The sequence below is a fragment of the Squalius cephalus genome (assembly GCF_949319135.1).
Source record: "Squalius cephalus genome assembly, chromosome: 12".
NCBI classification, from domain to species: Eukaryota; Metazoa; Chordata; class Actinopteri; order Cypriniformes; family Leuciscidae; genus Squalius; species Squalius cephalus.
In genome coordinates, this window is record NC_137133.1 from 26,822,587 (window position 1) to 26,835,966 (window position 13,380).

The following is a 13,380-nucleotide window of genomic DNA, read 5'->3' on the forward strand; positions in this document are numbered from 1 at the left end:
TATTTAACAGTTGAGATAGTTCTTTAATGTTTCGCTAACCAGCAGAAGACACTAGCCGGGTTTAAATCCCAGTTGTGCAGGCGGGGGCATGTTGTAACACTGCGTCACAATGTGCCCCTATTAGAAATATGCTATTATATTCTATACTTTTATTAATTTTATTGAGAAAACGTGAGAAAAAGGTGAATAAAGACTGAGAGTCAATGTCCAGAAATTACTAATTATTTATTTGTTTTGAACTATGTTGTATAGCTGTGTTTTCATGTGTTCGTAGTCAAAACTCAAAAATGAGTTTCTATTTAATTATTAAAAATTGCCATTATTTTATATGAAAAAGTTTTTTAATTGTATTTTATTTAGAAAATATTTTAGTTTGTTTTGTATATTTTTTTTTATTAGATCAGATAACATTTTAAGCTGCCATATGTTATGTTACAATGTGCCCCACACATGTTACAATGTACCCCACCTATGGGGCATGTTGTCACATTTCACTTCCATTCTTTCGGGCTATGTCAAGAAAAAAGTATATACTGTATTAATAAAACAAAAACACATAATTGTACTAGACATGTGGGAAATTAATGTGGGAAAAAATAAATACTCTGAACCGTAAGTAGATTTACACAAACTGAGAAAGTCAAAAAGCGTTAGGTTGTGCCCCGCTCTCCCCTATATAGTAGGGAAGTATGCAATTTTCGAAGCAGCCAATGTATTATGTTTAAGGGAGGTTCTGTATGACACTCATCTATTTTGAGAGTTCATATATTACTTTCTTCTGCTGAACACAAAAGAAGATATTTTGAAGAATGAGGGCAACCAAACAGTTTATAGACCCCATTGACTTATATAGTGTGTGTGTGTGTGTGTGTGTGTGGGGGGGGGGGGGGGGGGGGGGTAAACGGGGCTCATCAACTGTTTGGTTTCCGACATTCTTCAAAATATCTTCTTTTGTGGTCAGCAGAAAAAAAGAATCTCCTACAGGTTTGAAATTGAGGGTGAGAAAATTTTATTTTTTGGATGAAATATCCCTTTAATGGTCATTCACACAGAACACGTTCTTGTGTTTTATTAAATGCGAGTTGAACTTTTAACTTCACATAGGCCTAGTGTCAACTATGCGTCAACATAGTGCATGTTTGTGTAGAAAATCAATTTAAAAGCAGTGCAAAAATGCATTATAACTTTAGGGGCCATTCACACAGAATGTGTTTTTGCATTTAAATGTGGAAAAATATCTAAAGATGCGTTTTTTAAAAAGTTGAACATCTTTTAACTTCTAACGCCACGCATTTAGAACGCTGTGTCATGAGCAAAACTGCTAAAGTGAGCAAAACGATCAAAGATGTCTGTCTAGACTGGAGCATGCAGAAAAACAAGGGAAAAGCAGCTCAGTTGAATGCAAAAATGTGTTCTGTGTGACTCCAAGTGAAAAGTTGCGAGCATTTATTCCTTTGCCCATATATGCTGCCAGTTAAATTCCAGAATGAATTGGCTTATTTTAGACTGCACGATATCAACGCTAACGTTAAGAAATATCCTTAAGAAAAGAGGAATGTTTCACGCTCTATATAGGGCATTATGTGTTTGGATCTGGTCCATGTAATTTTCTAACTAACCCAGAAGTCAATTCTTTCTCACTGAGCTGAAATATTCATCTTCTTGACTGTTGCCACTGCCTATAGCCTATGAATGTAGACTAACAAACAAAGTAATAATTTATGATCAACAAAACATTCAGCCATCCGCCTGCAGGCTTTGATGTAAAATCAGGGATTGACTGGAGTTTAAAAACTGGATTATAGGGCGGATGCACTGAACTGCACTGCTAAAACTGGGTTCCCATTCACACTAATGAACATAACATTCCTTGAGTCTGTAATATCGTATCAAACATGTTTATTAATAATTTTAACTCAAGTTCAGCACATCTGGAGCCTGTTTTAAAATTTATAGACGTGACTTTTGAGATATTAGGCTTTGTTTAACATTATTAATCAAAAGTAGGCCTATATTTATATAAGACTAGTTATTTACAAGGGCCTATGAATAAATTCTACAATTTTTTCAAGCATGTATCCCGTGAGGCTTGTAAATCATTTGGCTCATAAAGATATGCGCAAGTATTTAAAACTCAGTTTGTTGATGTTTTTATATTGGCATTCATTGAAAGAAAGCGGCCCCAAAAGCCACAGGTGAGCATGACGTCTTGGTTCATATTCAACTCTTACACTAAGGGAAAACCTAGTAACCATCTGTCTGCATTTAATGAAAAGCATTCCACCGCCTTTTGAATTAATGAAATATTACACTGAAATGTTCAAGAATATCTTCAGACAGGGTTTATGCGCCAATGAACCTGTTTTGGCTTCCAGGGATGGAGCAATTCTTAGGTTTCCCTAGAATCAGTGGTTTCAGAAACAAAGGAAATCCAACTGTAACTTTCATGTCTTGTACTAGAATCATTATTTCTCAGACGCAGAAGAAACACTATTATAATGTTGACAATTGCTCTTATAAATAAAAAATTATATTTATAGCCGGAGCTGTATTTTTGCTGCACAAAAACAATGACATATTTTGAATGAATGAACAATTAAATGAACTCGACAAAAACACTCTAATTTACATAAGTGGAACATATAGCCTACATACAGGGAGTCAAATCAGTGAATAATTTTTGCGAAACCGATTCACCAAATGAAATTCTAATTCTCAAGAGTAAAAATGAATCAAAAAAGAGGATTCACTAAAATGAATTAGACTTCCCAATAATAGAAAAAGAGAGAGAGACACCCGCTGATCAGACATTAAAACAAAATAGACTGTGATTATTTAAAAAATTACATTCATATTTAAAATTTAATTTAAGGCTATGTAATTTGAAATAACATTTTAAATAAAAGATACTTAAAATTAGTCAAAAGAATTAACACATTCATTTTTCATGACTGATCATCACTATATAGGCTATTAGATCAGCCAGTGTGGATGCCAGACAAAGTCACAGACTCTTTACTGTGGATGCCACGGTAAAAAAAAAAAAAACAGTGCATCTATATGCTTTGTTTGTTGTCCAGATGAGGCTTTTCTTGCAGCTTGCGCACCAACCCTGCTTCTCTGAGGGGAGCACAGTGGAATTTAGTGCATTTCCCCTTTTCGTGCGCTGGACTTGTTCGCTCACTGCCAACTCTGGGCTCCATTTCGCCTCCACATGGATTCTTCCCTCAGGGGTCACCATGACAGCGAGCAGATCGATAATTAGAAAAACAAAAAATAGGAGCCTGTGGACATTGAGGGCAGAGTGTAATATTAACATAGACATTGAGGAATGGCTGACGAATCACAGGCTGTTATGACAGCTCCAAACAATCCCAGGGACGACTGAGGGACAGAGTGATGACTGGGTGAGACAGGGAGGGGCCAGTTAATGACAAAACCCCTCTTACTCACGCACTCAGTCATAAATTGTTCTTTATACATGTAAGGCTGTTACAAATTCAGTAGGGTCAAAAGTCTGAGAACACTCGTGAAAATGCTTCTATTTTGCTGTTTTAAAAATCATTTTAATTTAGTTTATGTTCTCAGTTATATATAATATTGTAAGCATAACAATTTGAGAAAATTTAGATTTGTTTTATTAGTGACCTAAAAATAGTTCATGAATATTTATCTTATCATATACACACACATACACCTATGTGAATCTAATGATGTGCTTTAGCAAGTATTGGCCACAAGGTGGCGTTACAATGCTCAGCAAGCATGGCTCTTGGAGGGCTGTGGGTGGTAGGTACCATGTGTTTTTCGTGACCCCAAAACATTTGACAACAATTTGTTTATTTCCATGTTGTTGTGGGTAAATTTTGAAGGTTGGGCTCGTTTAGTGAATGAACTAGTAACTAACACATAATTATGCTTTTCAAGTAAAGTGTTGCTCCAGTAGCGAAAATTGTTTCCTTGCTTACCAAAAAGAAAAACAGAACCATAAATAAGCTCAAATCTCTTATCTTAGTGTTCAGCTTACTCATGTTAAGCCACAATCTGTAATTATCTTAGAAAGAGGTCTTAACACATTTAAACATCTATGTTCTAAAGTAATAAAAGACAAAAGAAAAGAAAAAAGTGCCAGATGTGACCTGAACCGAACTCTTTAGTCAGCATGAAATGGAAGTTGCTATAGTCATGTAGGCCTATATCAGACTGAAACTTAATTTAATCGTCAAATTGATTGGATGATTGTGGTTTGCTATTGCTGTGATGTAATGTGAGTGACAGGTTGTCGCCAGCAAACACATCATCAGAGATGAAAAGAGAGGAAGGGGAAGTTATTTTGATTAAAGATTATGGGTGCACAGGAATTAAAAAATTTGCACGAATAAACCATTTATTATAAATACGGCAATATTCCATAAAAAACAAGAATAGTAGGCTATATTTTGATTTCATGGTGACTTTGACTCACCTCTATGATCAGTAGGCTAACTGTTTACTACTTTGTCGATTTCCTCTTTGATAATGTGAGCCATTCCTTTCTTACTTTCCCCTTGCCTTTCTTTTCTCCCTATTCATGAGAGGAGAGAGAGAGGAATTACTTGACTCTATTTTAGGTCCTTAGTTATGTAACCAAAGTCTTAATAAGGATGCAACTCAACGGTTTACCATTTTAGTCGGTAAACTAGCCTATATTTTAGGCTTTTGTCCTTCATTCTCAAAACACTGAAATGGCCAACATGTGTTAAATTTATCCACAACTTTCTTCATTGTAGCTATAGGAAAAGAGGCCCAACTGGTTCAAAAGAGGTTTCCCTCAGGCTTTACTTTTTTCTTTAAATAAATGGTGAATGAAAGACTAAGGACAAAATGTTTTGTTTTTGCCTGATGGACACCTGAGATTTTTTTTTTACTCTTTCTGCATAGTGTCCTGCACCTGTACACACATAATGTGCCATGGTAGCCTAAGCATAGTTTATTATTAAAAATAAAAACAATAAAAACATAAATATATGAACATGAAATATTCATGAGTTCATTGTAACATCTGAGAGACATAACAGAGACACAATGAGTGCAGTGTCTCGGATGAGCTGCCATTATTCAGGAATATTTGGCCAACCATTATTCTGTACAAAAAACAAAACAAAACAAACAAAATGGTATATCCTTTAAACAGACTGTCCCATTAGATGCATCAACTGGAAATTGTTGATTATCAAAATTAGCTTAATCAAAACTCTTATTTTTTTTAATGGAATGTTGCAATATTTATTATGAATACTTCTTCTGTGTAGGCTACATCCTTTTTTTTTAATTCATGTGCTCTCATAATCTTTAATCAAAATAACTTGGTGAAAAAAATAACAACAAAATAACAACCTGTCACTCAGGATCCCTATTGACAAAATCGAGTCCCGCCCTACATTTTTTCTTGTTCGAAAATTCATTTCATTTTCATTGCATAATTTATTAACACCCACCAGTTTGAAAACACCCACAAATTTAGAAACGCCCACTTTTGTTCCGCAGGGACCTCGGGATATACGTCACAACAGGGAAGAAAATAAATCCCTATTTTTGTTTCATAGCCAATGGTGATTTTTGTAGGCCCTATATGTATTCTTCGGTAGCTATGTTATTTTCATCGAAAACAGTTCAGTATTTTGCCCACACACACAATAGGCTACAGTTATCCACCAAAAATAATAGCTATAAGCTATAATATTCAACAGTATCAACGGCAAACACAAGCACACGATGAATGAATGTTTTGACAGCAGAGTGAAGAGGGCACGGCCAGCACAAGACTCCTTTGATACGGCTGCTTCTCCTGACGCGTGCGATACACGGAGCACTGGACCGCGGGGGGGTTTGCTTGCTTGCACTGACTCGACAGACACCAATGACAATGAACTGCGCATCCTCATATTGCATTCGAAGCTATGCGACTGGTTTTATGACATCTGCAACACAATGACAGGTTAATTTACCTTAATTTGACGCGGTATTGTGGATATACAAGGAGGCGCATGAAAGATGGACTAATATGGACTGGACAGCGACCGGTGAGCGATACCGGAGAGATGTTGAAAGGTATGTCTGCCTGTCCTCTATGACTGCAAACAAGTTGAAAATGAAAATGATTTTTTTTTTTTTCACGTGTGTTCATGACACAGTTCAAGCTGCAAAGGGTTAATGAAGAAAATAATGACCACGTTGGAGCATGTGTTGACAGAAAATGCAAGCATCTGTTAATCACGTGTCCATCAGAATTCTGTCATGTTGATCTGTTTAGATATCAATTAGGTTGAATCTGTGCTGAAATGTAAGTCTGTGTTTGGGGTTTAGTGCTCTGCTCTGTGACCACCAGTTTTGCTCTCCACTTACACATGAGTGAAGAATAATTAGGATAAGGCTTCTACTAATCCCAGTTATTATCAAGTGCTTGTCTAGGGTGCTGAAACTCTTCCAGTGAAAGAACCATCATGGGTGGAGTGATGTATTTGAAAGGATGTAACCAAATGTTACAGAAAATAATATTGGTGTCTCATTATTTTTTTATTTTTTTTTAGAACATTAGGTGTACAAATAAAACCGGGCACAAAAAACAGCTAGTTTTAAGAACATAAAATATCTCTATGCATCCTTACAATGGTGCATTTTGACCCTCATAATCTTCCTTCAAAGTGCACCTAGTAAGCTCCAACTTCCAATTTGAGCATTTGTATGATTACAAGTCATCGATTTAAGTTGGACAAATAATACAAATAATATATATTTTTAATTTTACATGTATTTTTCATCACATTCAATTCGACTTGATCATTCAAATGCTTTAAACTTGTAAATATGCAATAATATATTATACGCAATAATATATGATTAAATATAAATTTTATGTTAAGATTGAGTTCAATTAGTAATACCGTATTTAGTTTGATTGTTAATTTGAAACACAATTTTCCTTTATTATTGTAATGTCAGTTATCCTGCTTGTGTAGGTCCTGTTATATGTATCATCTAAAGTAGATTATTGATCTAAACATAGCTATTATGAGACATTACTGATGTTCATAATCAAAGTTTATGTTCTAGCACATTTATTTTCATCTCAAGATTGCGGGTAAATGCTGCTACAGCATATGTGAGAGCAGCTGTTTGATGTTATGAGCTCTCAATGTCATTTACTTCTGTTAATATTTTCAGTGCTTGATGAGTAGGAATGTTAAAATGACTATGATAATGACTTTCTTAGCATTGCATCTGTTTCCAAATGGCTTTCTAATTGTAATTGACATAATATTGTGTCTGCTTCTAATTCTACTGTCACAGATGGACGCGTAGCAAGGAATTGTACTAGGAGTTCTACAACTTCATTAACAGCTTGTAAAAATGTGTTAATTATGGAGTCCATCGCCTCACCCCCTCTTACACAGACATATATATATACAATGAAGGGGACATGTCCTGTTTCTAATCAGCCGGTGCAGGGATTGCCTGGGATTCATTCTACACATATGGCAACCCAGAATTTCCCTGTCAGTGCTGCGTATTCATTATATACAAGACATGGAAGCATGAACAATTCCACCAATGAAATGATTAAATAATAATAGCCGTAGCCTGCCTGCTCACACGCCATGTAATAGTCGGTAAACGTAACCATAACATGTGAGGTCATAGACGTCTTAATGCTTGAAAACATTTCACCCACATTATGTTTCAAAAATATTATGGGATAAAAGGGTGCACAGTTGCTATATATTTATGGTCTATAAAAATACTGGATGAAGTGATGTAATAGCTGTTAGGATCACCTGCTCTGAGGCAAAGTGCTCACTATGAAAGAATCCACTTTTCTGATGTAAAACGGACTATTTGTGGTTAGTTTGGGTCCTGTGTGACTTGTGGTTCTCTGTCAGTCGTACACCCAGCAGCTGGTCCTGGGCAGCTGTTCAAACACAGGGATTTCAGATTGAAGGGTGGGAACATAGTGCAGTCTCAGTGGTAATTACAGGGTCACCGTTGCTCCTGGGTTAGATACACTACCTCTTTCTCTGTTATTGGAAATATACTTGGGTTTAGTCTGTACATTTAATGTGTTCTCTACCTAACTTCAGTTTTATATTCTCCTTAAATCTCAAAGCATCTTTAATCATTCAGTTGAGCTGAGGAGAAACCTCTCAGAGAGTCCAAACACAGTCACATGCTGGCTTTTCTTGAAAGAGTAATGCGTGACATTTCCCAATTCCCAGGCCTGCAAGAAGACCAACGGCAGGCTTAATAAGGAATAAAATGTATAGCTGATGATGAACTAGCAGGCTCTTCCAATGTCAATTACAGTATTTTACTGGGGGGAGGTTTTGAAATTATGTAACTCGCCTGAATGTTATTTCTTGCTCAAGTCAGTCTGTACCTTTAAAAAAAAAGTGACATAACTGTTCTGAGAAGCTCTATTTAAGCTTCGGATAGTTCACTCTGAAATGAAAATTCTGTCATCGTTTGTTAACCTTTATGTCATTCTGTGTATGTTTCTGTATTCACTCTAACCTCCATGAAATTACATGTTAAATCAGTCACTTTCTCAGTGAGATTGCATGTTTGAAAATGATGTGGATATTTCTGACTAAACTGTTACGCACCTCATTAGCCACTCCCCTGGAAAATATAATGCAATTTCCATTTTAGTCTCCTTGAGTTTAGTCTTAGTCACACACACTGTGGATTTTATAAATCATCCTGGAGTGAGACAGAACCTCACAGTTTGACTGTGCTATATATATACAGCATATTCTCAGTTTTTTACAGCTGAGTTAAATTTCAAAGGCTTTTTGAACTCGGTAACATCAGATTCCTCATCTTCAGCAGAAAGAGATAGGCTAATCTTCTTAAATGCTGTGTTTTACCTACAGACCTGTCTGAGCCTGTGTCCCTCACCGCCCCTCCTCTCAGCTCATAGACAGTAACAGCTAGGGGCGAATGGCCCATTTACAATTTAAAGGATGCTCCTCAAGCCTGGGCAGGAAGGCCCAATGTGGTTTTTACCAGTTGGAAACAACACACCCTCCTCCCCACACATACACAGAAAAACCTGTATTTGAGCATGCACGAACAGATCATTCTTTCAGGGCAAGCCAGTGGCGCTCTGAGTGTGAGTGTACCCTCACCTCTGTGCTGTTTACCACTTAACAACCCTGTATGTGTGTCTCACTGACTTCTGGTCTGGCCTTGCCACGTCAAATGACCGTCTCTTGTCTGCCGTCCAGAGAGAAATAGTAGCTTTTCCCCGCATGTGTGTGCGTGTGTGCTTGTGTTTGGTTGGACTCCTGACCAGCCTGGTCTTTGGAAATGAAGATTTCTTCACTAAAACACTGGATTGAGATCAGAGCCACAGAAGAGAGCCTGGCTGTTTCCCTCTTTAGAAGCTGAGTTTGTTCCTGTCTGTTCTTTTTTAACTTTCCTGTGGTTTGGATGTCGCAAAGATGAGTGGATTTTTGTATCGTGGCAGGTAAGGTATTCACCTCGAAACAGAGCGGGAAACATATACTTCAGGAGAGAAAACAGCTTGCTTTCGGTTTTTGAGGAATTCGTTTTTATATTGCTGTGTGTTCCACCATGTCTTTGGGATTTGTTTGTTGTTAGAGTTTGAATCCAGGCATAACTCGCCGTAATTTGAAAAATGTGGGAGTACAATGTCTGGTTTGCCTCATCTTAAGACTGAAATCATTACAATAGCACACTTTGCATGAGTTAATTAAGTAAATACGTTTTTTAAATGCCATTTATGTTTAAGCAACTCCGAATGTTTGGGAATACTAAACTATGCCCCTCTGTTTATGCAATACCACTGTTTAAACAGCATTCACGTTTGAGCAGACCATTTGTCATGTTAGTGTGGGGGAGTTCATTTCTCAGCTGACCACCAGCGTGATTATGAGCGACCTAGAGCAGGTGGTCATGACTCAGGGATCTTCTTGGCATCTGAAGCTATTGGACATGTTTTGTTTGTATGTGGTGAAGCTGTCCTTCTCTATGGAAAATCTGACTGCAATGGTGGCTGTTTAGAGAAACAAAGAGGTTCGTTACAAACTTTTAGCATAGGCCCATCCCCCACAATATGCACACCTTTGTGGGTGGATCGTTGCCGGCATGGTGAAGCTGTTGGCACCCTTGTTTAGCTGTGTGTGGAAGACCATCTGTTTATTTCTCTTTTGCTTGCTGAACCCTTCTGTCTGTCACTCTCTGTGGGGCAATAATGTGAGATGGATGTTCTTTGGCTTTTAGGAGAATATGAGATCATTTAAGTGTTTGATATGGATCATGTAAATTAGGCGCCCGACTCTTTGTCTTTCGGATCAAAGTGAGGAAATTGAATGGTCGGCCCCATCTGTCACACTAGGCTGTATTATTGCCTGAACCCATTTACTGGATAAGTGTGAAGAGCTCATGTGCGCAACAGTCATCATCTATTCTAATGGGCCTTTAGGAAGGGGCCAGGGGTATATAGTTTGGAAGTGGTATTGAAAAGATCAAGAGAGGAAGACTAACTGCATTTATGAACATTCACTGGATAAATGTTTTGTTGTCAAACCAAGGAAATGTTTATTCTATCTGCCTTGCATCTGTAACATCAAGTACCCAACTGCAATAGTAATTATTTAAAGTAGATTTTAGTAAACTATTTTAATTAGATGAGTGATTCCCAACCAGGGGTATATGCACCCCCGGGGGTTCTTAAGCAGGTTCCAGGGGGTAAGATCTAGCTTTTGCTTTGTCAAACCTTTAAAACTGTTAAAGTAATCTGACTTGGTGTTGATGAAGCAGCACTGTAGCCTGATGGGAATGTAGGGTACATCCATTTTTGAAAGAAATTAATGTTTTTATTTTTGCAGGAATGAATTAAATTGATCAAAAGTTGTAGTAAAGGCATTTTTGAACGGTAGTGTGTATGAAAAGTTTGAGAGGCATTGACTTTACAAGATTCTGCATTTTCAGCATGTTCCTTTCAGTCATTTAAAAACTGCAGTGCAGTCAAATGTTTTCTATTATTGAGGCATGTGAGCATGAGAAAGCATCATTTTACCGTATTACCCTATTAGACTGTCACTTACTTTAAATCAGCCATTTACTGATGCAGCAACAAACAGTTGCCTCATGACAATTGTGATATGCTACTGAATACGTTGGAATACTCTAGGGGTCTTCAAAAGTGGATGCGCAACATTACTGCATGCTGGTGACAATTAATGATAAAATGAAAATATGCTGTAGAATAGAATGTTATAATGTAATGTACAAGTATATGACATTGTAATAATCATTAAATGGCTATATAATATAAGCATCATAAATGTACACTACTGTTCAAAAGTTATATTAGGATTTTTTTGGAAAAGAATTAATACTTTTATTCAGCAGACACATTAAAAAGATAAAGACATTTATAATGTACAAAATATTCCATTTCAAATAAATGCTGTTTATTTGATCTTGCTATTCATCAAAGAATCCTAAAAAAAAAATGCATCACAGTTTCCACAACAATATTAAGCAACATTGATAAGAAATGTTTTTTGAGCACCAAATAAGCATATTAGAAAGATTTCTGAAGGATCATGTGACACTGAAGACTGGAGGCTGGAAAAGGGTGAATACTCTTAGAATATAGAATTACAAAATCGATGTCATTCGAAAATAAGCCAAGCACTCAAGCACTGAGTGCATGTGAAAGATGAGTCTGTCGTAAAAGTCCTTGTGTCCATTTGTGCTGATGATCTGCAATCTGAGCAGCGTTTTAGACCCTGTGGGCAGTGGGCACTAATCAATAAGAATGTTTAGGAGGTTAAATATTAATGTTTAGATGAGCACTAGGAAGGAACTTTGCTATCTTCTATATGGGGCAGAATGAGAGGAAAGCGACTTTATTTAAGATATGTTGTCCCACATCTCGTGTCAGCATTATGATTATGCAATTATATAACCTCTTATTATAATCACATCACTATAATAATCATAGTGCCCAAAGAATGCCTGTTTATTAGCAGTACAACTGCCCATGCTGCCCAATTAACAAATGTGAAGCAGATGACAGGTTACAGACATTCAGACAAAAATTAAGCATTAACAATGATCAGGTGTACTGATTATGTGTCACTTGGTTAACATGAACAGACTGATGAGCCTTTAGTGTGGAAACTCTGTAGGTTTGTGAACTGGATATTTATCTGACATTTGAGAATGTTTAAATATGGGTAGAACCAAAAAACATTGTCTCCTGTTCAAAAACTTGAACTTATATAATACTGTATGTTCAACAGAAACAAATTAAACTGATACAAGACAGTTAATGTTAATCTTTTCTTGTATGTTTCAGACACTATAATGGAAATAAAGCGGCCCGGCCCAAGAGCATGATCAATATGGGTGGTAAGTGTATAATTTTACTGGTAGATTTAATTTTTTACACAATGGATGAACTCACCAGTTTTTGCAAGTATTTCCAAATGTACAATTATTTTTAACGCTGTCACAACACATGCCACTTCATGGCTTGCCTAAGAAGACCTCTTACCCACAGTAAAATCTCTGGAATGCGTAGCCTCTTATGACTTTTTTATAGAATATTGGACAAATTCTGCCAAAACAACTCATTTAATCTTAGACCTGATTGTGCAAAACACTGTGGCAGTGACATTTTGAAAAACCCTTTCAGTCTCTGCTTGGTTGTGTTGCTTCTCTCTGGATATCAATCGACACAAAACTCTTTCAAAAAGATTAAGGGGCCGTTTACACGACACCGTTTTCAACTAAAAACGGAAAACTTTTAGTGTGTTTTGGCCATTCATTTACACGACAAATTGGTTTCAAAGTGAAAGTTCTGGAAAACGATACTGTTATCTTCATGTAAACTACAAAAACGTTGACGTCATACGTATATGTATTGCGTGTCCAGTCTATAGCCGTGTAGTGTTTCTTTACAACGTGACATTGCCGACTACTGGCCTGGCATGAATAATACAGCGTTTTCTTTTGTCGTTTTCGCGGATCCATGTAAACAAGGGTCGTTTTGACAACATTGTTGTCTGTACGCGAAAAACGCCAAGGAAAAAAAAAAGTTTTTAGTACATCATTGTCTTGTAAACCTACCCTTAATCATCTCTCCCTCATCCTTTCCCTCCTCCTCTCCTCAGATAAAAGCACATACAGTATATTTCTGGACATATTTATGAGCATTATTAAGCTAATAGCTTAATTATGTTTAAGTAAAAGTTCCAGAAAACTCGCTCTCAGACACCTCGCTGTGAGAGTGTTTGACATTTCTCTGGCACAGTTAAAGTGTAGTGCAACAGGCCTGTGCCATGCACTCGTCTCCAATACCCCCCC

General features: G+C 36.9%; 1 protein-coding gene across 3 annotated transcripts in view; it reads left to right on the top strand.

Annotated features, from left to right (window-relative positions):
- Window positions 1–5,970: 5,970 nt before the first annotated feature.
- Window positions 5,971–13,380, top strand: part of pde4dip (phosphodiesterase 4D interacting protein) — a 73,989-nt gene continuing 66,579 nt past the window's right edge. The window contains exons 1-2 of one of the 3 annotated variants that reach the window (XM_079888417.1): window positions 5,971–6,090; window positions 12,371–12,423. In XM_079888417.1, coding sequence (XP_079744543.1) covers window positions 6,044–6,090; window positions 12,371–12,423 — 100 coding nt within the window. In that variant the 5' untranslated portion in view covers window positions 5,971–6,043. Of the gene's footprint in view, window positions 6,091–9,122; window positions 9,506–9,999; window positions 10,075–12,370; window positions 12,424–13,380 lie in introns of those variants that run through there. The other 2 variants (XM_079888418.1, XM_079888420.1) reach the window with 2 other exon arrangements.